This window comes from Macaca fascicularis, chromosome 14, assembly GCF_037993035.2.
Source record: "Macaca fascicularis isolate 582-1 chromosome 14, T2T-MFA8v1.1".
Classification (NCBI taxonomy): Eukaryota; Metazoa; Chordata; class Mammalia; order Primates; family Cercopithecidae; genus Macaca; species Macaca fascicularis.
Genome location: NC_088388.1, coordinates 32,965,449 through 32,992,343, shown reverse-complemented (window position 1 = coordinate 32,992,343; position 26,895 = coordinate 32,965,449). Strand labels below are relative to the sequence as shown.

At 39.1% G+C, this 26,895-nt stretch overlaps 1 protein-coding gene across 5 annotated transcripts; it reads left to right on the top strand.

Annotated features, from left to right (window-relative positions):
• The first annotated feature begins 6,629 nt into the window (after positions 1 to 6,629).
• Positions 6,630 to 25,828, top strand: EIF3M (eukaryotic translation initiation factor 3 subunit M). Of its 5 annotated transcripts, XM_005578268.3 has the most exons (11): positions 6,630 to 6,730; positions 9,785 to 9,917; positions 11,361 to 11,499; positions 12,096 to 12,219; positions 12,617 to 12,711; positions 16,882 to 16,965; positions 17,927 to 18,026; positions 18,991 to 19,072; positions 24,075 to 24,218; positions 25,108 to 25,168; positions 25,634 to 25,828. In XM_005578268.3, exons 1-11 carry the CDS (start codon positions 6,689 to 6,691, stop codon positions 25,752 to 25,754), a joined length of 1,125 nt encoding a protein of 374 aa, XP_005578325.1. In that variant the 5' UTR covers positions 6,630 to 6,688; the 3' UTR covers positions 25,755 to 25,828. The 5 variants fall into 5 exon arrangements, with proteins under 5 accessions (XP_005578325.1, XP_073870095.1, XP_045227587.1 ...); XM_074013994.1 differs by lacking the exons at positions 9,785 to 9,917; positions 11,361 to 11,499; XM_045371652.2 differs by lacking the exons at positions 12,096 to 12,219; positions 12,617 to 12,711.
• Positions 25,829 to 26,895: the final 1,067 nt, after the last annotated feature.

Here is a 26,895-nt window from a genome sequence, read left to right as displayed (position 1 = left end):
TGGGAGGCCGAGGCAGGGGGATTACCTGAGGTCAGGAGTCCAAGACCAGCCTGGCCAACATGATGAAACCCCTTCTCTACTAAAAATACAAAAATTAGCCGGGAATGATGGCGAGGCCTGTAATCCTAGCTACTCTAAGGCTGACGCAGGAGAATCGCTTGAACTTGGGAAGAGGAGGCTGCAGTGAGCTGAGATCGCACCACTGCACTCTAGCCTGGGTGATGGGAGTGAGACCCTGTCTCTACAACAACAAAAAAAGAGAAAAACTTTTATATGATAGCCATTCTTGCTATTGTCTTTTTTATGAAGTGGTATCTCACTGTGATTTTCATTTGCCTTTCCCTGATGGCTAATGAATGTGTTTTTTTTTGTTTTTTAAACCTGAATGATGAGTACTTGTGTATGTTCACTGTGATAACTCACCAAAGGGTACGCTTATTATAATTTGTGCATCTGAATATAGTTATACTTCAATACAAAAGTTTATTTTTAAATTACATGTTTTATATCAAGAAGTCTTACATTCTATTTTTAAAGTGAAATCACCGAAAAGGAAAGAGACAACAGCAGCGGCTATTAAATGAGACAGACCTGAACAGGAATTGCTGGCTAATGCTCTGCATCTCTTAGTAGCAGAGGTGCCTAACTCCTCTGAACCTCTATTGCTTCATCTTCACACACACACACACACACACCCCCCAAAACAACAACATTAGCTGGGCGCAGGGGCTTGCACCTGTAATCCCAGCACTTTGGGAGGCTGAGGCTGGTGGATCACTTGAGTTCAGGAGTTCGAGACCAGCTTGGCCACCATGGTGAAACCCTGTCTCTATTAAAAATATGAAAATTAGCTGGGCGTGGTGGCACGGAATCTCAGCTACTTGGGAGGCTGAGGCAGGAGAATCACTTGAACCGGGAGGTAGAGTGAGCTGGGACTGCACCACTGCACTCCAGCCTAGGTGACAGAGACTTTGTCTCAACAACAACAAACCCTCACAGGGTTGTGGTTAATGTGGTACCTACAGGAACTCAAAATAATAAGATTTTTTTCCCAAAAACTTAAAAATTATTAGCTCATAAAATTACTCTTGCATTCGCATTGTTTGCAGTTGCTAAACCTTTTCCCTAGCACATTAAGTTTCCTACTCTGGTATAGACAAGCCTTGCTAAAATCATTTGAAAAGCATGAATGATGAATATGTCTTCCTCGGATTCAACAAATTTATGCATGTTTCAATAAATGCCTATATCACTTGAAGTGAGGAGGTTAACCTTATGAATTTTCTCTTAATACAAAGACTAATGTGAAGATGAACGCTTTCTAATGGTCAAAGTGTTTGAGATTTATGGTGCTGCATGAGTTCTGCTGCTGGATCTACTGCTCAGGTGCAATATATTTCAGTAAGTCACCAATTAACAGACTTAAATATCCTTTGTTTCACCTATAAAGTCAGTACAATCACATGTTGCATCGCTAGTATACAATTTAATTATTAGCTATAAACCTCTGAGATCCTAAGATGGTAGCTTTGTTAATTCAGTGTGATATTGCAACAGCACTAAGACAGATTCCAAGATTCCCACCATCAATATGCATTATACAAATTTGTTAACTTGCACTAACATAAACCTTTTATGTACAAAATTATGACTTTAGACTTCAAACTTTTCTCTCTGTGTCAATCAAGATTAGTTTCACCTGTATAGAAGAAAAAACCAATATAATAATGCACTAAACAATATGGAGGTTTATTAAATTCATGGGTAGGCCGTCATGGGCTGGCATCACACTCTCCTAATGTCATCAGGGATATGGGCTCCTTCCATTTTTCCTCTCCACCACATGGCCTCCACCAAGGCCAAATCTTAGTTTTAGTTTGGTTGCTGTAGCACCCACCATCAAATCCATGTTTTAGGCAGGAAAAAAAAAAAAATAGTGGGGGGTGGCAGGGGGGCAAGGGCAAAAGAGTCAGTTCCAAGAAAGAGCTTTCCTAGAAACTGCTCTCAAAATTTCCATCCACATCTCACCAGCTACACCTAGGTATAAGAAGGTTGATCAATTTCGTCTCATAGACGGGTGCATTGTGGCACCTACAACTATACCTTAGTTCTGCTGCTAAGGAATAAGAGGGTGGATATCAGGTTGACAGTCTTTGTCACACTTAAAAATCTTTTCCATGTGTTCCTAGAATGTTGTGATCACTCATTTTGATTCAAAATTAAAATTTTTTCATTCAAAATTAAAATTTAAAGCAATTTTCAGAGATTTGTCGCAAATCAATCTAGTGAGTTAACATTTACAGTATCATTCACTAATACAACAAATACTTTTGCATCTTCTCTGTATCAGGCACGTTGATAAAAAAGGGATGGGATGCAATAATGAACACATCTCCACTTTTTCAGAGCTCGCAGTTTATCAGCTCAGTAAAAGTATGATGTGCTAATATATTATAAAAGACACCCATTTAGAATGGATTACCCTCTATACATAGTATTTAGGTAATCCACTACATATACTATTTTTTCTTTCTTCGAGACAGAGTCTTGCTTTTGTCGTGCATGCTGGAGTGTAGTGGCGCGATCTCAGCTCACTGGAACCTCCGCCTCCCGGGTTCAACCGATTCTCCTGCCTCAGCCTCACAAGTAGCTGGGATTACAGGTACTCACCATCAAGCCCGGCTAATTTTTGTATTTTTAGTAGAGATGGAGTTGCACCCTGTTGGCAAGGCTGGTCTTGATCAAACTCCTGACCTCAGGTGATCTGCCTGCCTCAGCCTCCCAAAGTACTGAGATTACAGGCGTGAGCTACAGCGCCCGGCCACATATACTATTTTAGCATAAAAATATCCTTTCATTTATCAGATGAATAATTCCATTGTTTTGAGATGCTGATACAGACTTGAAAACAAATTTTAGATGTTACTGTCATGCAAAGCATTCTTGTAAAAAAATACAGCTTTGCTCCAATAATAAAATTTCAAGTGAATATATTAATATGGCTCTTGCAAATAGAATACTTAAAAACACAGTTAAATCCACATTTTCCAGAATTTTTAATCAGAAAGGAGATAACAAATGGAACACAGACAAATTGAACAATAAAGAAAAACTGTAAATATTTGGTTGTATTTTTCAGGTAAAAATTAAACTAAGAGAATACCGCCTTGCAGATGATGGGGCTTTGATGGGGCTTTGTTCAACTCCCTGGTGATTTCTTTTGTTTTCCATTTTTTTTTTTTTTTTTTAGATGGAGTCTCACTCTGTCGCCCAGGCTGGAGTGCAGTGGCTTGATCTCGGCTCACTGCAACCTCCACCTCCTGAGTTCAAGTGATTCTCCTGCCTCAGCCCACCAGGTCCCGGCTAATTTTTGTATTTTCAGTAGAGACAGGGTTTCGCCATGTTGGCCAAGCTGGCCTGGAACTCCTGGCCTCAAGTGATCCACCTGCCTTGGACTCCCAAAGTGCTGGGATTACAGGCATGAGTCACCGCGCCAGCCAAGCTTTTAAAGAATTAAAGTTAGGTTTATTCAGAGGTCTTACTGAGGATTGCAACCTGGGAGAGTCTTCCAAAGTTTCTGTTAGACTGCTCCAAAGCAGTGTTTCAGCACACAGCTTGTGTACGTCAGTGGTGGCTCTGCCTGTGCTCAGAAGTTACATTAAATGTGCTCAGAAGTTACATTAGAGCAAAATCTCATAATGGTTTGGGTGCCAGGGTCCATCTGGTTACAGATTTTGGAGGCATAATCATTATTGCTGTCAGACATTACCTCATGCACACGAAGAGGCAGAGGCTAGGATCATTGAACTTATCCTTTCTAAAACTGCAGTGATTCAGGCAAGAGAATGGGGACCTGTGCTCTATCCCGTTTATCTTTAGGGTATTCTTCCAGAGGGTTGCCCTCAGTCACAGAGTCAGGGACTTTGCGAAATTCTCCAGCAAACAGAATGAGCAAACATACCTTCTTAGGTTTGCTACTTTGTCTCACAAGATTCATCCTGACCTAGGTGAGGACAGGCATTTCCTGCCCAAATGTTGCATTTCCCAAGACTACTGGGCCTGCCACACCCTCATCCTGTGTTGTGTGTGTGTGTTTTCGAATGAATGAAAGTTTAAAGTTTTAAATAACTGTCCATATCCTCTCACCACCCCTCTCAAGAATTTCCTTGGGTGTTCTTTTACTTCACAAGGATCACAGAATGAAAAAAATAATAACAACAATAGTAAAAAAGAGACAAGTCTTTTAAATATTTGATAAAATGGTATTGTATTTTTGAGTTTGTATTCCTCGAACTTTGCAATAATAATTGGAGGGGAGGAGCCCAGGGATTATTCCTTCAGAATCAACTAGTATTTGTTGACTATCTGCTGTGGGCTGGGCACTGAGGTGGGTGTGGAAATGCAGGGTGAACATGACACAGGTTCCCTGCCTTCAGTTTCAGTTTCCACATTGTTAAGGTTATTCCATGCAAGAATGAATCCTTTCAAATTTAGTCTAGCCAGATGTTTTGTGTCCTCTGTCCCCTCAACTTTGTTTTTTTCCTTTGCTTGGCACTTATTTTATATTGTAGTATAATTGTGGTATCAATAAACTGCACATTTTTAAACTGCACAATTTGAAAAATTTTATATATGTATACAATCATGACACAATCACAATCAAAATAATGAACACATCCATAACCCCCAAAAGCTTCCTCAAGCCCCTCTGTATCCATCTTTCCCTCCACTTTACCCAGTCCCTGCCCCCAGGCAACAGCAGTCTATAATGCTGCCATTATAGTTTCTATTTTCTGGAGTTTTATATAAATGGAATCATACAGTATGTCTGGCTTCCTTAACTGAGCAAAATTATTTTGGGATTGTCAACTAAAGAACAAAAATCAAATTTTTGTTTTAAGAGATGGAGTCTCACTCACTTTGTCACCCAGGCTGGAGAGACTGAAAAAAAAAAGATTCATCTGTGTTTTTGCATGTATCAATAATTCATCTTTTTTTGTTGCACAGCAGTATTCCATTAAGCAGATGTATAACAATTTCTTGATCCACTTCATTCATCTGTTGATGAACATTTGGGTTGTTTCCTGTTTTTTGGCTATTGAAAATAAAGTGTTAACTTTCTGGAAACTGCCTCCTAAAAAAGCTAAACATAAAGTTACTATATAAGCCACTGATTCCACTCATAGGTACATACCTAAGAGAAATATACGTACACACAAAATCTTGTGCACTAACGTTCATGGAAACATTATTCATAATAGCCAAAAAATAGAAACAACCCAAATGTCCACCAACTGATGAACAGATCAACACAATGTGGTATATCCATAACAATGTAGTATTATAAGCAATAAAAAGGAATATAGGACTGATACATTGGCGAGCCTTGAAAACATTATGCTAAATTTAGTAAGTCAGACAGGCTACTGTGTATTTTGTGATTCCACTTACATGAAAGGTCCAGAAAAGGCAAATTCATAGAGACAAAATGTAGTGTTTGCCAGGGGCTGGAGAGGGGTGGGGCCAGGGGGTCTGGAGAGGGTGGGGCCAGGGGGTCTGGAGAGGGGTGGGGCCCGGGGTCTAGGGAGGGGTGGGGCCGGGAGTCTGGGGAGGGGTGGGGCCGGGGGGTCTGGAGAGGGGTGGGGACGGAGAAGGGGGGCCTGGAGAGGGGTGGGGCCAGGGGGTCTGGCGAGGGGTGGGGCCGGGGTCTGGGGAGTGATTGCTGATGGGTAGTTTCTTTTTGGGGTGATGAAAATGTTCTAAAATTAAACAGTGGTGATGGCTGTGCAACTGTGAAAATACTAAAAAACTACTGAATTCTATACTTTATGAGATGGAGTGTCGCTCTGTCGCCCAGGCTGGAGTGCAGTGGCACGGCCTGGGCTCACGGCAACCTCCTTCTCCCAGATTGAAGCGATTCTCCTGCCTCAGCCTCCTGACTAGCTGGGATTACAGGCGCACGCCACTATGCCCGGGTAGTTTTTGTATGTTTAGTAGAGACGGGGTTTTGCCATGTTGCCCAGGCTGGTCTCCAACTCCTGACCCCAAGTAATCCGCCCTCCTCGGCCTCCCAAAGTGCTGGGATTACAGGCGTGAGAGCCACTGCGCCCAGCCAAAGCTGCTATTTCTTAAAAGCGGTAGTGAACATTCTTGTACAAGTCTTTGTAAGGACACACAGTTTGGGTAAATACTTAGTATAATAGCTGGGTCATATGCTGGGTGGATGCTGAACTTTTTGAGAAACCGCCGCTCCTCTGCAAAGTGACTGCACCATTTTATGTTCCCAACAGCAGTACAGGAAAGTTCCAGGTCCACACAAACCCATCCATACTTGGTAAGACCCAATAAGCTTAACATTTCAAGGGAAGGTGGACTTGGGGAGGCGCCAGCGGGAGGCAACATCAAAGCAGATAGCTACACGGGCCGGGAACCTGGAGGTCGCGACAAGCGTCGCTAGGTGGAGACCCAGTAAGTCCCACCTACTAGGCCAGCCCGAGCGCGTACGCCACGCCCTGCTGCGCTCCGCGGCGAGAGCGCGCGGTAGGATTGGCTCTCAAGGCCCCGCCCCAACAGGTCCCCGCACAGGGTGACCCGGAAACAGTTGCGCGGCAGCGTAGCGCGGTCCAGTTCCCTTTTCCGGTCGGCGTGGTCTTGCGAGTGGAGTGTCAGCTGTACCCGGGTCTTCGCCATGAGCGTCCCGGCCTTCATCGACATCAGTGAGGAAGATCAGGTGTGCCTTGGACTGCGGGTGCCGCCACAGTGGGGTGGGGGATGTCTCAGTAGCGCGAGGGACCGCTGCTGAGCCTGGGCCGGGGCGGCCGGGGCTGACACCCGCAGCTGTCCTACACGCCAGAATGGGGAGGCCGCGTGGCTGGGGCGCGCGTTCCTGGCCTCGATTCGCACCAGCTCGCCTGCCGGCCGTCCCAGCGCGGGTCCCGACGCTCCACCGCTAGCTTCCTGGTCCGCGTCGGGACTCACTTCTGACGACATAGTACTTTTAGACTGATTAGGAATGATGTCGGCTTCCTTTCCTCACATGCAGCCACGTCCGGAGTAGGAGGTGGTGAATCTGTAGTCAGCATAAGCAGGATAGGGAAAAGTAATTTTGTGCTAAAGATCAAAATGCCAGTCCGGGCGCGGTGGCTCACCCCTGTAATCCCAACACTGGGAGGCTAAGGCGGGCGGATCACGAGGTCAGGAGATCGAGACCACCTGGCTAACACGGTGAAACCCCGTCTCTACTAAAAATACAAAAATTTACGTAGGCGTGGTGGCACGCGCCTGTAGTCCCAGCTACTGTGGAGGCTGAGGCAAGAGAATCGCTTGAACTCGGGAGGCGGAGTTTGCAGTGAGCCAAGATCTCGCCGCTGCACTCCAACCTGGGCGATAGAGCGAAAGTCCCTCTCAAAAAAATAAATAATAATAAAATAAGATCAGAATCCCCGTATTACTGTGCGATCACAGGCGAAGACGACCCGTATTTTATATTTGCTTTCTATTCCTACTTGTACAAGGGTGAGAGTTGTTCTGTACCCCGGAAGTATGGTGTCAGTTCACCTCTTAAATTCTGTGAGGCATACACCTGATGGACCATACTGATATTTTTAAATTTCCCGTTTGGCGTTTGCTCTTTGGTATACAGGGCTGATGGTTCTCATTTTCCCCACAACAAAAGTTTAACCTTAATTGGGAGTTAAACATGACATGGTATTCTTTTAAGTTAATTTTGTATTAACTGAAAACTCTTCTGTGAAGTCCAAGTTTGTCGTTTTATTTCTGTTACTCTACTAACATGGAAGTAACTTCCAAATTATTGAATATCATATAAATTTCGCATGTCTAAGACAACTTACAGAATTGCGGGAGGGAGTGATTACCCCTCCCCCCATGGTAGGAATGCAGTTCCGATGCTCAGAAGAGCAAAGTAAGAAGGGAAAATGCAAAAGGCGGAGAAAAGATCAAGGATGGGGAGGGGGTTAAACACAGATAGGAAGATATGAAAGACAAAAAAAAAATACCTGATTTGAAATGGAAGCATGTTACCAACAGTTGGCTGTTAGGTTAACTGAGAAATTGTTTGGATTTTTTTTTTTTTTTTTCTTTCTAACATACGAAGGGATTTGTGAATGGAGAAAGTTCTTGTCATTGATCATATGTTAAAGTGTCTTCTCAGGCTATGCTTCTGTTCTTGTAACATCAGTTGCATTGTAGCCAGTCCTTTCAGGGAAATATGAAATTGCTCAGGATTAGTTTAACTTTGGTCAAATTCTCAGCTTGGTTAGAGTTAAATGGAATTCTTAATCTTTTTTTGTTTTCCTTTGCTTATGCTGCTCCATAACCACTTGTGGCAGTGAGGATGACAGAAAAACAGGAAACGTGGTTGAATAACTCTTAGAAAAAGTTTGCTTTGTATCTGTTTCCTCCATAGAGAAGCATGAAGCATAATTTCTGGTGGTATTTTTGTTTTCTCTGACATGGCGACAGTTTGTTTTCTTTTTTAAATCTTGCTTATAATACCAACTCCTATATGAAGTTACTGTGTGCTTGTTACCTGAAAGGATAGTACCGTCAAATCTGCAGGTTTAATACTTTCCTGAGGCAACTAAACATACTTGGGGGTTTAAAAATCTTGATGGTTTTGATTTTTTTTTTTGGCTTGGTCTAGAAAATGTAATGCCAGTGCATTTACTAATGGTATCCTTTCATCTTCCTGTTGCACATTCTCATTTAATTATCTTTAAAACCAGGCTGGGCACGGTGGCTTAGTACTTGGGAGACCAGTGGATCACCTGAGGTCAGGTGTTCGAGACCAGCCTGACCAACATGATGAAACCCTGCCTCTACTAAAAATACAAAATTAGCTGGGCATGGTGGCACATGCCTGTAATCCCAGCTGCTTGGGAGGCTGAGGCTGGAGAATTGCTTGAACCCCAGAGGCAGAGGTTGCAGTGAGCCGAGATTGCGCCACTCCACTCACACCATTGCACTCCAGCCTGGGCAATAAGAGCAAAACTCCATCTCAAAAAAAAAAAGTCTTCATTTGTTTGGCTGCCATAGGTAGAGTCCCAGAAGAAAAATGGAATAGATGTATATAATTTGGTAGTAGGGTAGGAAATGTCCAAGTGACTGAATGTGGTACTGTAGTTGTGTTTTTATAGGTCCGAAGATGCATGCTGACTCAGGTATGCATTTCTAAGAGATTAGTTGCATAGTAGATGCAGTTCGATGTAATTTTAAGGCAACATTTACAGGCATTACCCTTTTGTGAACCAAAATGCTTATTATCTCAAATAGATTCTCAACTAATTAACAAATGATTACCCTTTTGCCAAGGTAATGTCTGTAACTTTTCTAGTAACCGTGGTTAATGCGTGTACTTGAGAGCAATACTATTGTTCATTTCTTTCAAAAAAGTGAAATCTGCCAAGTCAGATTGATTTCTTCTCCCCAACAGCCACACCCCCACCAAACCCTTTGGGTTATATTATCAAAAAGGTTTTTGCTGTGTGCTGGAAGTCCAGCAGGGTGCGGACTACATGAGAGAAAATCTGAAGGTAATCCATGGGGGCTGGAGCATCTCTAAGGAGCCACTGGACCTCGTGGAGGAAAACCTGTGGCTCTTGTGGGATTGCCAAGATGGATGAGGTGAGGGAGGAGTCTTCAACATTATTTGAAATAGTTGTGGAATACAGTATTTGCATTTTAGTTTTTCAGAAAGAGGACAGAATTTGAGATTGTGCTTTGTCATTTATAGTCAGTTTTATAATAGAGCAATCCTCAACAGGCTGCTGAGCTTCGTGCTTATCTGAAATCTAAAGGAGCTGAGATTTCAGAAGAGAACTCAGAAGGTGGACTTCATGTTGATTTAGCTCAAATTATTGAAGCCTGTGATGTGTGTCTGAAGGAGGATGATAAAGGTTTGTTTTTAATTTTTTCTAATATTTCCCAATAAAATCTTTTGAATTTTTCTTGTGAATTATACAGTCGTCCCTCATTATCTGAGGCAAGGAGGATTTGGAACCCTCAGATACAGAAGGCTGACTGTATTTATATGTTTTGAATTTTAGACTTAAGGACTTTTAAATAGATGGGTAGTGGTTGTACATATTTTGGGGGCACAGGTGATATTTTGATACATGTATGCAATGTGTAATGATCAAACCAGGGTAACTGGAATATCACACATCTTTTCTTTATGTTGGAAACATTCAACAGTTCTCTTCTAGCTATTTCAACTATACAATACACTGTTAACCAGGCTCTAAGCACCGTTGTTTTCAATCTTACCTTCACACATGCTTTCAGTTTGTGTAATCTATTATGCCTATAAAGTAAACCTATTTTGAGAAAACCTCTATTTTATACACAGGTATATTTCTTAAGTGTTATTACACTAAATGCTGATAATCTCAGAATAAAATGAAGAAAAAAATGAAGCTCTTTCCTGTTCATAAATTTTAGATTAACATCAAATGGGATACAATTTCAAGTAATCTAATAGCCATTTAATTACTAGGCCAGTTTCCTATTTATTGAGATAGAATGGGAAATTTTCAGAATTGTGAGTTCAGAAATCTCTAGGTAAGGTTTAGAGATCAAACTTGGATGCTGATTTCAGCAGCACATATGTGAAAAAATTAGAGATTAAATTTGGGATATGATTAATATCTGTAATACTTAAAAATAACTAATTCAAGCAGAGAGTTGACAGCTTTAATTTCTGATTTCCTACATGTATATACAAAGTTTTCCTTAATTAAGAAAATATCCTAGCCCCAAATCATACCAGTAACTTCCAAATGATTGAATATCATGACAGTAAAAATTGAAACTTTATATACATGTAAATCAGTCTCTGTTTTACCTAGTTAGAAACCACATCTTAGGCCAGGTGTAGTGGCTCACACCTGTAATCCCAGCACTTTGGGAAGCCAAGACAGGTGGATCACAAGGTCAAGAGTTCAAGACCAGTCTGGCCAATATGGTGAAATCCCGTCTCTACTAAAAATACAAAAATTAGCCAGGTGTGGTGGCGGACTCCTGTAGTCCCAGCTACTCGGGCGGCTGAGACGGGAGAATCGCTGGAACCCGGGAGGCAGAGGTTGCAGTGAGTGGAGATTGTACCACTGCCCTCCAGCCTGGGCGAGAGAGCGAGACTTCATCTGAAAAAAAAAAAAAGAAACCACATCTTAGGTAACAATTTCCTTCCTCTTTAATAAAATATACAAGTTGCTTTCTGATTGCAAAAGTATCTTATATTTGATGGTCTTCATTGTATTAAAACACTGGAAATACATACTTAACTAGACGCATTGAGTATTGTAGTATCACTGTTGATTTTGTTATCCATACTTGTGTAGATGTTGAAAGTGTGATGAACAGTGTGGTATCCCTACTCTTGATCCTGGAACCAGACAAGCAAGAAGCTTTGATTGAAAGCCTATGTGAAAAGCTGGTCAAATTTCGCGAAGGTGAACGCCCATCTCTGAGACTGCAGTTGTAAGTTGAAATCTGAAAGAAACTCGGTTTTTCAAGGGGCTGTTTTCATGTTACTAACTTTTTTGCTGCTGTTGTTGAGACGGAGCATCACTCTTTCGCCCAGGCTGGAGTGCAGTGGCGTGATCTCGGCTCACTGCAACCTCCGCCTCCTGGGTTCACGCCATTCTCTTCCCTCAGCCTCCCGAGTAGCTGGGACCACAGGTGCCTGCCACCATGCCCGGCTCAATTTTTTTTCTTTTTTTTTGATATTTTTAGTAGAGATGGGGTTTCACTGTGTTAGCCAGAATGGTCTCAATCTCCTGACCTCGTGATCCGCCTGCCTCGGCCTCCCAAAGTGCTGGGATTACAGGTGTGAGCCACCACACCTGGCTCATGTTACTAACTTTTAATGGTTCAGAGCAGGAATTCTGGAACTTGACTCTCAGCTGTGGCTCTTATTAGCTGTGACCTTTGGCAAGTGGCTTGACCTTTCTGTGCCCTAGTTTCTTTCTTTGTAATATGAAGTTGTTAACAGTATCCGCTACAGGTTTGTGGTGAGAGCTAACCTCAACTTAAAACTGGTTGCTGATTTCAAACATTGTTTGTTTGTTAACCAGGTTAAGCAACCTTTTCCATGGGATGGACAAGAATACTCCTGTAAGATATACAGTGTATTGCAGCCTTATTAAAGTGGCAGCATCTTGTGGGGCCATCCAGTACATTCCCACTGAGCTGGATCAAGTGAGTTACCGTGTGGAATAGTTGTTCTGGTTATAAGAGATGTACTTTTTTTTTGAGACGGAGTTTCACTGTTGTTGCTCAGGCTGGAGTGCAATGGCACAATCTCAGCTCACCACAACCTCCGCCTCCAGGGTTCAAGCACCTCTCCTGCCTCTGCCTCCTGACTAGCTGGGATTACAAGCCTGCGCCACCATGCCCAGCTAATTTTGTGTTTTTGGTAGAGACGTGGTTTCTCTGTGTTGGTCAGGCTGGTCTCGAGCTCCCGACCTCAGGTGATCCACCCACCTTGGCCTTCCAAAGTGCTGGGATTATAGGCGTGAGCCACCATGCGCGGCCAGAAATGTACTTTTATAATAAATATGTTACTCAGTTTTCTCCTTTTGTCAATCTCTTGTAGGTTAGAAAATGGATTTCTGACTGGAATCTCACAACTGAAAAAAAGCACACCCTTTTAAGACTACTTTATGAGGCCCTTGTGGATTGTAAGAAGAGGTATTCAAAAGTAATGAACTAACTTATAACTTAACAGGCAGTATAAGTAGGTGGGGATGTTTTTTAAAGAGAAGTAGGGCCAGTAATTTTGCTTTACTCTGTTCTCCAGAGCTGCTCTAAATCTATTTCTATAAATTTGACCTACTAAGTTAAAGACAACTATAAAGATTAGAAGTAGTTTTCACTCATCTTTGAACCTTTTAAAAAGTGAAATTTGGCTTTTTTTCCTAAAAAAAGAAGGGATGGGGGGCCTTTCCAACATGGGCTTCAACCTACTCCTGTAGCATGAGCTTGGTGAATGTGGTGAAGCATCCCATCATTTTTGGATGGTGCAGTGGCAGATTACAAAAAACTTTGTGTTAATGTAAAATATTCCCTCTCTCCACCCATGTCCTTCCTCTTGCTTATCACACCCTAGACATAGCGAGCCTATGTCAGGTATAAAAGCACCATGCTCTTTGCCAGTCTGGACCAGGAGGTGGCCCTGGTTCTTGTATAGCCTGTGTACTAAGAATGGTTTTTACATTTTTAAATGATTGAGAAAGAAAATCAAAGAAAGGGTTGTATTTCATGATATATGGACATTATATGAAATTCAGATTTCAGGGTCCATAACATTGGTATTACATCCATGCATATTCATTTACATATTGTCTGTGCCTGCTTTTGCCAAGAGTTTAGTTACGACAGATACCATACAGCTTGCAAAGCTTAAAATATTTACTCTCTGGCCCTTTACAGAAAGTGTGCCTACCCCTTGTCTAAGTAGTCTTATTACAGTCAGCTTCATTCCTCTGTCAGAAACACCCCTCGTATTTCGGTTAGTGCCTCCCTTTTACAGCACCCTCTGCTTGTATCCTAGCATTTAACACCCTTGGTTGAAAGTAAAGTTGTAGGCTAAGTGAAGGCAAGGAACCTCTGCTAACCATTGCATTCCCAAGAAGATAGCACTTATTGGGCACTGAGTGGATAAATGCTATCCACAGTAGGGCACTGGAAGGGGATACTTGCTTAAACATGAAATTTCTGACATTCTGCCGATCTAAATGTTGAGAGTTGGTTTTCTTCTTTAGAACACATAAAATACATATTTTAACATATTTTAATTAGTAAAATTTTGAGAGTTTGCCTAGCAATTAAGTAAAAATGCTTCACGTTTATAGGTGCCCCCTTCATGACTTTATTTATATTGGTGGTTGATGCACATGGTGTCTGTTGTGCATTTTAAAGGGTGATACTGGTAAGTAAGCCCTTACATGTCAGACACCATGATGTGTGCTTCAAATGGATTAAAAAGATTTCTTTAGCTGAGAAGATTGAAGTACACTGTGGTTGCTAAAACTGGAAAATGACTTGTACCTGTCCTTACAGTGTGGTACGAGATAATGAGTAAGATGTGATTTTTAAAAAAGTTTTTCTTTGCATTTTTATAGTTAAATCATTATACATTTTAATTTTTATTGAAAAGTTTAAAATTCCTTAGTTTTTTATTCCTGGTACGACTACACTACCATAATTTACAGGGCAACATACCCAGTGTAATGAAAAGAAAAAGACAAAGCTACAACAGATAAAAGACCTCAGGAATGTACATCTAGTTGACACTACACCGCATTAATGAATAGCTGCACTTTTTGCAAACTTTGGCTATGACAGTCCTGAACAAGGGAAGGCTTTCCTGTTTAAGCTGCAGTAACTTTTCTGACTGTGGATCATCATTCCTCGGTGGCAGATTTGTACAGTTCCTCCAATGCATTTGGATGATTGCCTCAAAGCAACTTGCGGCTTTTCTGACTTCTCCTTGCTTGTGCTCCTGCTAAAAACTGTAGCCCTTTTCTGCTGTTTTTAGAACCTTGTGCTACCATATTTACCACCATAGAGACTGCCCAAGCTTTATCCACCAAAACTGCCCCCTTTCATGCATGGGTCCGTAATTTGATTGTCATTGTCCACTGTAATATCCAAAATCATTATAGTTCTCACCACCACCATAATTACCACTCCCCAAATTTCCTTCTTCATTGTAACTATCATGTCCTCCACTGCTGCCACCATATCTACCACCACCATACCCGCCCCCACTATCAAAACCAGGACAACTGCTGTAGTTGCCACCAGCACCTTCAAATCCATTATATCCAGCAACCCCTCCTCCATAACAACTTCTGCTGCCACCACCCCAGCACCATAGCCTCCTCTTCCACCAGAGTTTCTACCCATGGCCAAAACTGCCATCTCCAGAGTTTCCTCCACAACCCATAAAGTTGCTAGATCCACTCTACAACGGCATCTGTTGTTTAAAAAGGGCCCTTTTCACTTCACTAACGCCTGGTAATAGAGTGTTATTTCTGAACCACAATTTTACCAACTGTATCATGATCATCAAAAGTTACAAAAGCAAATCCTATCTTTTTTCCATTCTGTCTGTCCTCCATGAACTTCTGTGGTTTCAATCTTGCCATACTTTGCAAAGTAGTCTCTCAAATTATGTTCTTCTGTATCTTCTTTAACATCACCAACAAATGTTGGATGGGCGCTGGCCTTCCCAGAACTCTCTCTACAGCTGTCTTTGGTTCCATTGCATGCCTCAGCTTTGTGTGATCGAGCACACATTGCTGCATCCACCTCTTCAACACAAGAGTAAGTCACAAAGCCACAGTCTCTGGAACATTTTGTTTGGGGGTCTGATTACCACACAACCTGTGAGTGTGCTCCAATTTCTTAAAATATTCTCTAAAACTACTATCTCTGGTTTCAAAGCTCAGACCACCAGTAAACAAGTTTTTCAGCTGCTCTGGCTCCTGTGGATCATGGCCTCTTCCAGGTTGAGTTCAATATTAATTTTTTATTTTTAGAGGCGGGGTGTGACCATGTTGCCCACGCTGGAGTGCAGTGGGTATTTGGCTGTTCACAGGTGCAATTGTAGTGCAAAAAGCCTTGAATTCCTGGGCTCAAGCAAGCCTCTTGAGTAGCTGGGACTATTGGCACGTGCCATTGTGCTTAGGCATTTGTATCACTACATTTAAGATGCGGGTTACCGGCTGGGCGCGGTGGCTCACACCTGTAATCCCAGCACTTTGGGAGGTTGAGGCGAGTGGAACACGAGATCAGGAGATCGAGACCAGGCGTGCTGGTGGGCGCCTGTGGTCCCAGCTACTCGGGAGGCTGAGGCAGGAGAATGGTGTGAACCCGGGGGGTGGAGCTTGCAGTGAGCCGAGATCACGCCAGTGCACTCCAGCCTGGGCGACAGAGCGAGCCTCTGTCTCGAAGAAAAAAAAAAAAAAGAAAGAAGAAGTTGTAGGTTACCACTTAGCCATGCTTATAGTGATATTTCTGAATCTTAGTAAACCTTAGTTTTGAGAGAAGTTTTAGATAGCATTTATCATTTTAAAATAAATGATACAGTTCCTGCTGATTTTGCCCAGGTTGAACTCAGATATGGGGAGTAAGTATTTTTAGAAATTGAAAAAAGGAAAAAAAAACCTCTTCCTCCTCGTTAACAAAGCTTTCTATAAGCTAAAGTTTCCACAGTTTAAAGGAAGTCATGAGGAGTAAAGATAAACATTTTCTAAAAGTCAAGTTTGAATGACTGCATTTATTTTGCCCTGTTTACTGCAGTGAGAACTGATCATCTGTCTAACTGTAAGAATAACTTAATTGGAAGGGTATCTTAAGTAGAGTTATTTAAATATTTGGTCTTGTCTCAACTTCAGCCATACTGTCCTAACAGTTTCTGGGACACAAAAGTTTTTTTCCACCTAGGGCCTTTATACTTGGTCTTCCCTCTGCTTGGAAAGTCATCTTACCCCACCTTTCATGAACCCAGCTCTTTTCATGGCCAAGAAAAGGATATTTTACATCCTTTTGGTCTCAGCTTACATGTCATCTCTTCTGAGGGAGACTTTGCTTTCTCACTGTACATAAAGTAGCCTTTCCTTTCTTGTTGCTTTGATTACATCACCATTTATTTCCTTCATAGCACTTATTTTCCTAGTTGTCCATCTTTCCTACTAAAAGGAAAGTTTCATGACTTTTCCCATAGACAGGGATTTTGTCTCTCTTAGTCACCATTACATATGTCATCAGCACACTACCTACCTCTTAAAAATATTTTTAAACGAATGAATAGCAGTAATACTTTCAAGTTCCTAAAGCAGTATTTCTTTTTAGTGATGCTGCTTCAAAAGTCATGGTGGAATTGCTTGGAAGTTACACAGAGGATAATGCTTCCCAGGCTCGCGTTGATGCCCACAGGTACTGTTAAACGTTACTCTAATGAGGGTTTGTCAGCAGTTTAGAGGTGAGCTACAGTATTAAATTATGTAACTGAAATCGTGTTTGCAACCATGAGTGATCCAGAGCCGTTTGATAGTGTGCATTTGCTGGTGATTCTAATGTGGATACTAAAATTCAAGGTTTGATATTGGAAGAACTGTAGCTTGAATATGAAATAGCTGCATGGTGTTTACTGGGTGGGGGTATTGCTGGTATGGGGATAATGATCCCAACCCAAGAATTAGAACCTAATCTTGGGCCAATTAACCTTAATATTAAAGCTTATAGGTGGAAAGTTGATGGCTTGCCAAGAATTAACCCATTGCTAATGAGAATAAGGGCTTTTAACAGTCTTAGATCTAACTGGTAACAAGAATAGAATCAGTTTTCTAAATCTTTGTAATAAGGATTGTGAAACTTCTTTACGTGGTCATTACTTTGTGTGAACCTCTACATGATAGGAGTTGGTAAAAAGGGAAGTTGGTGGTAAAGATCCTTGACTTTGAGGTCAGACTGCCTCCATTCACATTCTTACTCCATCTCTTAATTAGCACTTCTGAGCTGCTTCATAGTTGATAAAGGGGGCATGGTTAATACTGTCTCCTAGGTTGTTGGGAGGAATAAATGAGATATAAGGCAAGTGAAGCACTTAGTGTCTGGCATATGGTTCTGGCTGCTGCTTGCTATTTGATTACCTTGGTGCTTTCTCTCCAGCTGTGTTTTTTTCCTACAATTAATATATTTCATTTTGTTAAAACAGATGAACCTGATAAATTTATTGGCCTGTCTTAACCCTATCCTGTAACTTTTTAAATGTTGTATATATGTTTTGGACTGTTAGATATTTTACTGAATTAAGTATATTTTATGATCTGCAAAAACTCAGTGAAAAGCTAGGATTTCAAAACCCTGAGCTTACATTTTTTGTTCTCTAATTAAGGTGTATTGTACGAGCATTGAAAGACCCAAATGCATTTCTTTTTGACCACCTTCTTACTTTAAAACCAGTGAAGTTTTTGGAAGGCGAGCTTATTCATGATGTAAGTAGTTTATCCTTTAATGTGAAAAATGTTCTCCTTTCCTAAATTTTCCAAAGAAAAGCAGGACTCTTTTTCTTTGCATTAATAAAAGTGACTAATGGCAAGATACGGAAAGATAAAGAACTATTTATTCTTTTTATATCAGGAACAGACATATTTAAGACCAGCTTTTCTCCAACCACTGAGCACAGTCCTATTCTTCCTCCCTTTCTTAATTTCTTTCTTTTTTTTTTTTTTTTTTTTTTTTTTGAGACAGAGTCTCACTCTCACCAGGCTGGAGTGCAGTGGCATGATCTTGGCTTACTGCAACCTCCGCCTCTTTGGTTTAAGCGATTCTCCTGCCTCAACCTCCAGGAGAAGTAGCTGAGATTATAGGCACATGCCACCACACCCAACTAAGTTTTGTATTTTTAGTAGAGACGGGTTTTGCCATGTTGATCTGGTCTCCAACTCCTGACCTCAAGTGATCTGCCCACTTTGACCTCCCAAAGTATTGGGATTACAGGCGTGAGCCACTGCGCCCGGCCACCTCCCTTTCTTTCATCTTCTCACTTACTCACCATTATAGACTTAGATAATACAAGTTTCTTTTTTATTACATATATATTGTTCCTAGCCCCACTTAGGAAGATAAATCTGATATTTAAAAACACATGAACATTTTTCAAATGCAAGTATAAATATATTTTGGACTGTTGTGCATCTGGACTATGCCATTAGCCACCATCTTTCAGTGTGGATAATTTAGAGCTCAGTGTATTTATTGATTCATTTTAAAAGTGAGCCATATGAAAGCAGATGGTTTGGTAATTTGATGAAACAGAATGATATTTCTGCATTGAACAAAATGTAGGAGTATCTTTAAAATATCTTTACAGTGTCTTAAAATATCTTACAATATGTTAAAATATCTTAAATCTTAATTCTGTATTGATGGTATCTTTTTTGTCTCTTATCTGTATAGCTTTTAACCATTTTTGTGAGTGCTAAATTGGCATCATATGTCAAGTTTTATCAGAATAATAAAGACTTCATTGATTCACTTGGTAAGTTTTGGGGTTTATTCTTTGAGGCACAGACAGAGGTGGGAACATGCTACACTAACAGTTATGTACTGTGTGGTCCAGCAAGTATGGTTGTGGCCTTATTTGTAGATAATCCTAAAAGGAGTCGTGTATGATAGAACAGCACAAAAATAGGTAGTTTAAAATATTACTTAGAGTGAATTGAGAATCAGAAACCAAGAAGGTGTAGGAGGTGGCATTTGTGATAGAGAATGAAACTGGGAGTATGAAAACAAGTTGGGACTGGACGCAGTGGCTCACAGGTGTAATCCCAGCACTTTGGAGGCTGAGGCGGGTAGATCACAAGGTCAGGAGGTCGAGACCATCCTGGCTAACTAACATGGTGAAACCCTGTCTCTACTAAAAATACAAAAAAATTAGTCGGGTGTGGTGGCGGGCGCCTGTAGTCCCAGCTACTCGGGAGGCTGAGTAGGAGAATCAGCCTTGGGAGGTTGAACCCGGGAGGCGGGGTCAGAGGTGGAGGTTGCAGTGAGCCAAGATCCTGCCACTGCACTCCAGCCTGGGCAACAGAGCAAGACTGCGTCTCAACAACAACAAAAAAAGAAAACAACTTGGCGCCCTGTAATCCCAGCACTTTGGGAGGTTGAGGTGGGTGGATCACTTGAGGTCACGAGTTCAAGACCAGCCTGGCCAACATGGCAAAACCCCATTTCTTCTAAAAATACAAAAATTAGTGGGCATGGTGGCACACACCTGTAGTGCCAGCTACTCAGGATCTTCAGGCAAGAGAACCACTGGAACTCCGGAGGCAGAGGTTGCAGTGAGTTGAGATCGTATCACTGCACTCCAGCCTGGAAGACAGAGTAAGGCTCCGTCTCCACAAGAAAAAGAGAAAACAACTTGGACCCTTTTTGTCTCATTTAAGAGCTTGCTGAACTTTAGGCCCTTCCAGCTCTTCTGTACCACAATTCTTTGAGGTAAAGTTACAGCAAGAATCGGGTGCTTGGAGAAGATTGAGATAGAAATGGTTCCATTGGTACATTTGTTTTTAAAATTTAGGGATGGGGGAGTGAGCAGAAAAGCAACTGAAAGAATTACCATTACTTTGGTCATAATGGTAACTTTCAGAAATGTTTTAAGAGCTGATAAAATTTGATGATTAAAGGTACTTTATTAAGCTAAACATTCTTAAAATAATATTGTTTCTTTGTAGAAGACCTTATTCCTTAGATATATGGTTATTTGTATTTTTGGTTCCTTTTTTTAAGCCATAGCCACAGAATGGTAACAAATAGTTTTTCCCCCCTCTACTGTAGTATTTTATGCTTGGATACCCCTGCCATTAACAAATCACAGAAGTATATATAGTATTGCCAGTTAGATCTGAAAGATGGAATTAGATAATGGAAATGTAATTTTACATGATAGTAAGACTTTTCTAACTGCAGTTTGTTGAAAACAGCATAGTCTTTATTATTTTTTTATCTTTGAATTTTCTTGTCTAGCATATCAGAGTTCAGGAAATGTTTGTCAAATTGAATCAAATCTTATTGAGCAAACCCTATATATGTTCAATATTTTAATTTCCTTCTGGAACATGTTTTTAACATGTTAAAATACAAAGAGAAAACTTAGAAAATCTGCAGTTGAACAGGTTTTAAATGTTGTAAACTACCAGTTTGTTTTACACTGGAGTCAACTGTGAAGCTAAGCTGCTTTGTTTTCCTACTAGGCAATAAGCAAAATACATTAGAGATTGATTATATTTTCCATATTAAGACTGAATTTTTTTTTTGTTTTTTGAGACTAGTCTTCCTGGTTCATGAGGATACAGATGAATGTATGATCTACGTTGATTATACTTAGTCTTCAATTTGGTAATCATAAATGTTTGTCACCTGTAAATTATGTGCCTCCATTGGAATTGGGGAAGATTGACTTTTTCTAAACATAATAAGGCATTTGAAATACACCAAGATAAAGTAGATGTGTGTTTGTGTATAAAGCTTTGCCAGGTGCACTAGACCCAGAAAACCACATTCTGTCCCAGTTAATTTGTTTTGTGGCATGAAGCTATGTGATGGAATGTTAATGTCAGCAACCTCTTTATTTACGCACCAAGGAAAAAGGAGTAGTAATTAACACTTTGACACTCCCCCATTGATGTGTAATTGACTGTTTCAAAGGAGCACTGGTTCATAAGCTATTGCATGCATTAAAATTGGGTTTTCTATATTGCAGCATTTTAAGACAGGGGTCAGTGACAATGCAGAAATTGCTCAATGAAGCACATTTTTTTATTACTGCATTAAGGTTTTGACATATTAGTAATGAATAAATGTTTCCATAAATTAGATTTTTTATAACTTTAAAATTGAAATACGACACAGCACACTGTGACTTCCTCCTTGAAGATAGTATTTTAGTTTTATGAAACAAAGCACGGCTTCCTACAAAATCTTTAACTCACACTGCACTGCCTTAGTAGTTTGATTTTTCAGAACAAGAGTCCTAATGGTTTTAACTTTGGTTCTCTGTTTTAAAGTTAGTTTAAACATCAATTTAAAGTGTTTTTAGATGCAAGTTTTCACGTGTAAAATAGATAACGGTTTTATGGAATTCTGCCTAGAAATAATCTTCGTTCCTCTGATAAGTTTTTTCATTTATGGTAAGATTGTAACTGTAGAAAAGATGAACAGTAAAATAGATTTAATTTTAGGAGTATTTAAAATATAGATTTCAGAAGTTTCTATCATTTTATCATATTGAAAGAATTGTCTGTCTACATTTTATCATATTGAAAGAATTGTCTGTCTATGCCAGTAGAACTGAGAATGTTAAGGAATTTTTGAAAAAATCTTGAATACTTGTTCATTGATAGGAAAAAATTCGTAACATTGCTTATTGTGCCAACCAGAATTCAAATTCCTTCATTTGCCTTACATTTCTTGAACATCTGTGCACATCAGTATTCTATTAGAAATTTGTTTATCTGCTTTTCAGAAAACATCTTTATATTAATGTGTATATTTTTTAATTGTATAATTAAACATTTATTACAGCTGAAAGCCTAGTGACAACTATCTAGATTCCACAAGTTGCAATCAGTTTGTCAGAACATTTTCTTTTATTAACACTGACAACTTAGGCCAACAGTAGCATTATCTTGTGTCAACTGAATTGCCCTAACATGTTCACATGTAATCCGGTGTTATCCAGTTGTTACCTTTTGCTTCAGAAAGTTAATCAGCATCTAATTTGCATTTGTTAATTAGGGTTAATGTGCACTAATTGATTCCTTGATGCCTGTAGATTTCCATTAAACCCAGTTAGCAATACTTAGTTGTGTACCTCATTCATTTGAGTTATGATGGCCATGTTTTTGTTGAATCTGTGCCAAATAGGAAGCCTGTATCATAATTATAGCTAATTAACAGATGATCATGCCCTGTGTTAATGGGCTTCCCTAATCTTCCACTAATATAGGAATGTTATAAACTTAAAATTTATTTATGGAGTGTTTAGAGAGATAACTTTTTAAACAATACAGACTTGAAGCTCTGAATGTATTAGAGGGCACTTGATTGATCATTTGCTGATTTTACATAATGTAAAAGTTCAGTGAAAAGGAACATGTAAATCTAGATTAGTTTTAGAAACTTGGTTTTATAATTAGCATCAAAACAGGTATATATGATATTGTGTTAGAATTCTGCTCTTAGGACTAGGTTATATATTTAGGATTCCTAATTTTTAAAGTTTCTAGCCCTTTATTTCAGAAATGAACCTATTCTAGGCCTATCACTGCTACTTTTTTACGATAAGTCACCATTTAATCTCTTTGCTCCCTAGTTTTGTTTTTAGTGAAAGGATCAGGACTGGGTAATTCCTTAAGTTTTCTTCTAGGCCTAACACATTGTTATCTGAATAATTATAACAGCATATTTCATTAGAAATTATAATGCAAGCCGGGCGTGGTGGCTCACGCCTATAATCCCAGAACTTTGGGAGGCTGAGGTGGGCGGATCATGAGGTCAGGAGATCAAGACCATCCTGGCTAACACGATGAAACCCCGTCTCTACTAAAAATACAAAAATTAGATGGGCGAGGTGGCGGGTGCCTGTAGTCCCAGCTGCTTGGGAGGCTGAGGCAGGAGAATGGCGTGAACCCAGGAGGTAGAGCTTGCAGTGAGCCGAGATAGCACCACTGCACTCCAGCCTAGGCAACAGGGCGAGACTCCATCTCAAAAAAAAAAAAAAAAAAGAAAAGAAATTATAATGCAAAATTTGAATTATTTGTGCAGTTTTCTACTTTTGCCTTATAAAGAACAATTATCACTGTTAATAGTACTCTTTATATCTAGTACTAACTGTTTTGGCCTATAAATGTTAAATGACACACACACTTCAAGAGTTTTGATTTGTAAGTAGTTTTGAGTTTTAAATAGTGACCTGAAGCAAAATGGAATGTTTTCATAACTGAAAATGTTTGTGAAAATATTTTAAAACCTCACGTTTACCAGTAATAGTAACACAGAAAAAACTAGTAAGTAGATGAGAAATCCTCTGTGTTTAAATGAAGAGCTATTAGTGCGAAAAATAAGCTTAGGTAATTTAACTAAATAGAAATTGTTCTTATGAAATGTACTTTGTAGATTTTATCTCCTAAAATGTATAACTATTTAAAAATGTAAAATGTACAAAACTTTTAGGGTCTACAAATAATCATTTTATGGCCCATTCTTAACTTTGAATCTATCACCTATGGTACTATAGAAAAATTATTTTTAATACTCCATGGAGTCAGTTTATAGTTTGCAAATAAATATAAGAAGCTTTGTCAAAATTATTCTGTGTAAGTGCCCACACAATAATTTCTGCAATTACAAAAGTAAAAATAATGTCCGCAGCTTAACATGAGACGTAATTGGATCAGGACTGGGTAATTCCTTAAGTTTTCTTTAAAAGTGCAGCTCTTTAATTAGTATGAACACTCATCAGGCTTCACTATTCTGTTATGTAGGCCTATTACATGAACAGAATATGGCAAAAATGAGACTACTTACTTTTATGGGAATGGCAGTGGAAAATAAAGAAATTTCTTTTGATACAATGCAGCAAGAACTTCAGATTGGAGCTGATGATGTTGAAGCATTTGTTATTGACGGTAAGACGGAACATTTTCATTTATTTCTAGAATTTCTCATCTACATGGATCATAGTAAGACTTTTATCTGGAAACTGAACCTTACACAACAAAAATTTGTTTGTAGCAGATGTGTGTTTAGTAGATTAGTGGATGTATTTGTTGTAGGGTAAAAATTAGTAGAAATATAAACTGCTGTATTCTATCCCTTGAAATCACATAGAAGAAAGACACTTAGGCAATACACCATTATGGTTTTAAGACGTGGATTTAAGACCAGGCCCTTCCTTTGTGAAACAGGAATGTAGGGATTCATTTGTGGTTGTAAGGATTAAATGAATTAATACAGGTAAAGCACAGTGCCTGGCACATAGTAAGTTATCTACAAGTGTTAACCATTACCAGTTTTTTTATGATGAGCCTAGAAAGAACTTCTTCCTGAACAATTGGATTATAAAGCAACTTAACTGCTCAGGAGTTTTATCTGAGTTTTTTAAATTTGAAAGTTGGGATTATGTAATTAAGATTAATAAAAGATACAGAACTATTGACCTTTTTTCCCCTAATGATCTAAGTCTTCTATAAAGAAGTAATAACTTAGTAGGAAATTAGTTTATTTCCCTATATGAGATGGTAGGGGAAGAACACCTAGAATACTTTAAAAAAAAAACCAAAAAACTGTATGCAATATTTATTTAATATAGATGATCCCAGCAGCCATATGAGAAATGCATGACCTTCCACTTGCTTGCCTCATACTGTTTTGCTTATTAGATTTAAACAGTCAGTGTGCAGTGTTGGGAAACAGTGTAAAGTTTTATTATGGCTCACTTGGTCACAGTTTTCATACCTTAGCTATTTTTCTTGGAAATTTTCCATATAACATACAATGTAAAACATCTTTTTTCAGCGGTAAGAACTAAAATGGTCTACTGCAAAATTGATCAGACCCAGAGAAAAGTAGTTGTCAGGTAAGATATTTAATGCTTTGCGGCATTTTATAGAACGATTTAGTTTGTTTCAATTATTTCACTTAAATGTTTAGAGAACCAAGGTGGTGTTATCAGTTGACTGTAGTTAAATAGTTGCTATTTATCATAATTTTATTAAAGTTCAGACTGAATGTGATTAGCTTATTTAATGAAAGAGTCCTATTTTCCAGCACATTTCATTTAATGGCTTAGCATTGGCTAGAATACTAATGACTTTTATGTCTGCTTTATATAGTTGTTCAGGAGAATTAGAAGGCTTAGGATCAATACAGTAAAGATTTTTTTAAAATAATTATGTAATTCTTAAATTCTTTTACAATTCTAAATTATGTCTCGTGTATATTTAATATTGCTTTTAACTGGATTCAAATCTGTAGTATTATAAAAAAAAATACCAGAGGATAATAGATTGACTAACACTGTGTTTAATTTTTCAATTTTTAGTCATAGCACACATCGGACATTTGGAAAACAGCAGTGGCAACAACTGTATGACACACTTAATGCCTGGAAACAAAATCTGAACAAAGTGAAAAACAGCCTTTTGAGTCTTTCTGATACCTGAGTTTTTATGCTTATAATTTTTGCTCTATGAAAAAAAATCCCAAAATCATAGTAAAACATTATAAACTAAAAAAATTTGCCTAGTCTGGACAGTTATTGTCTCAAATTTATACTAAAGTCGCAAACTCCAGAGGATATGAAGTAATAAATTACAAAGTGTCACAATGTCTGTCATACAATACATAAATTCTGTTCTGTAAAAAAAGGATATTGAAGAAGCAATGAGCACTTTAAAGAAAGGATAATATACAGAGGGAAGACAGAAGTAGAATAATACAATTTCTTCACATTAGAAAAACTTGGAAAAGTGAAGACAACTATAGAGTTACATTTTATTCTAGTAAAAACTATACCAGCATTTCAGTTATATAATTTCACTGCAGAAAGCACTTATCTATATTATTTTAATCTTTTTTTTTTCCAACATCTCTTCTGCTTTTCTTTTTTTTGGTTGGTTGTCATTTTCTAAAGTTAGTAACTTTTCAGTTTCACTTAGTTGATTTGTAATGAGGCTCTCCCAGTCATCATCACCAGAAGTATTTTTAGTCTTGATTGCCTGTAAATGGCTTTGTAGCGGAGTTGTTATCAGAGGTTTTGTTTTCACCTAGGAAAGACCAAACTAATTTTACCTTTGAAATTATACAAAAGACTTTAAAGAGTCTGTAAAGCCTCTGCAGTTATGAGTATGTGGTAAAACCACCATCTCTTGGCTGATTTTCACTACCTTAGTAGTTGTGGCACCAGAAAACTATACAATGTGAATGTATAGGCTTATGTAGTAGATCTTCAAAATCTCTAATATGTAACGGAAGTAAAGTGTACAAAAACTGCCTTTTACTTCATGTTTCCTCCCATGCTTTAGAGCACCATTGTTGAAGAAACAGGAAGGAGCAGTGAGATATTTGGAAGTTGGCATGGTTTCAAGACACTGTATTGGGTAATTTTAAAAATAGTGTGTTAAATAACTTTTTCATTTTAAGGTTCTTTTCTGATGTTAAAATACTTACTGGAAATTTAGAAAATAGAGTAAAGTAGAAAGAAACTAAAAATCATTAGTAATCCCTTATCCAGAGAGGCTTGTTGACATTTTGGTATTATTTGCTGCTAGCCTTTTTTTCTATTTTTAGCCTATTTGATCATTC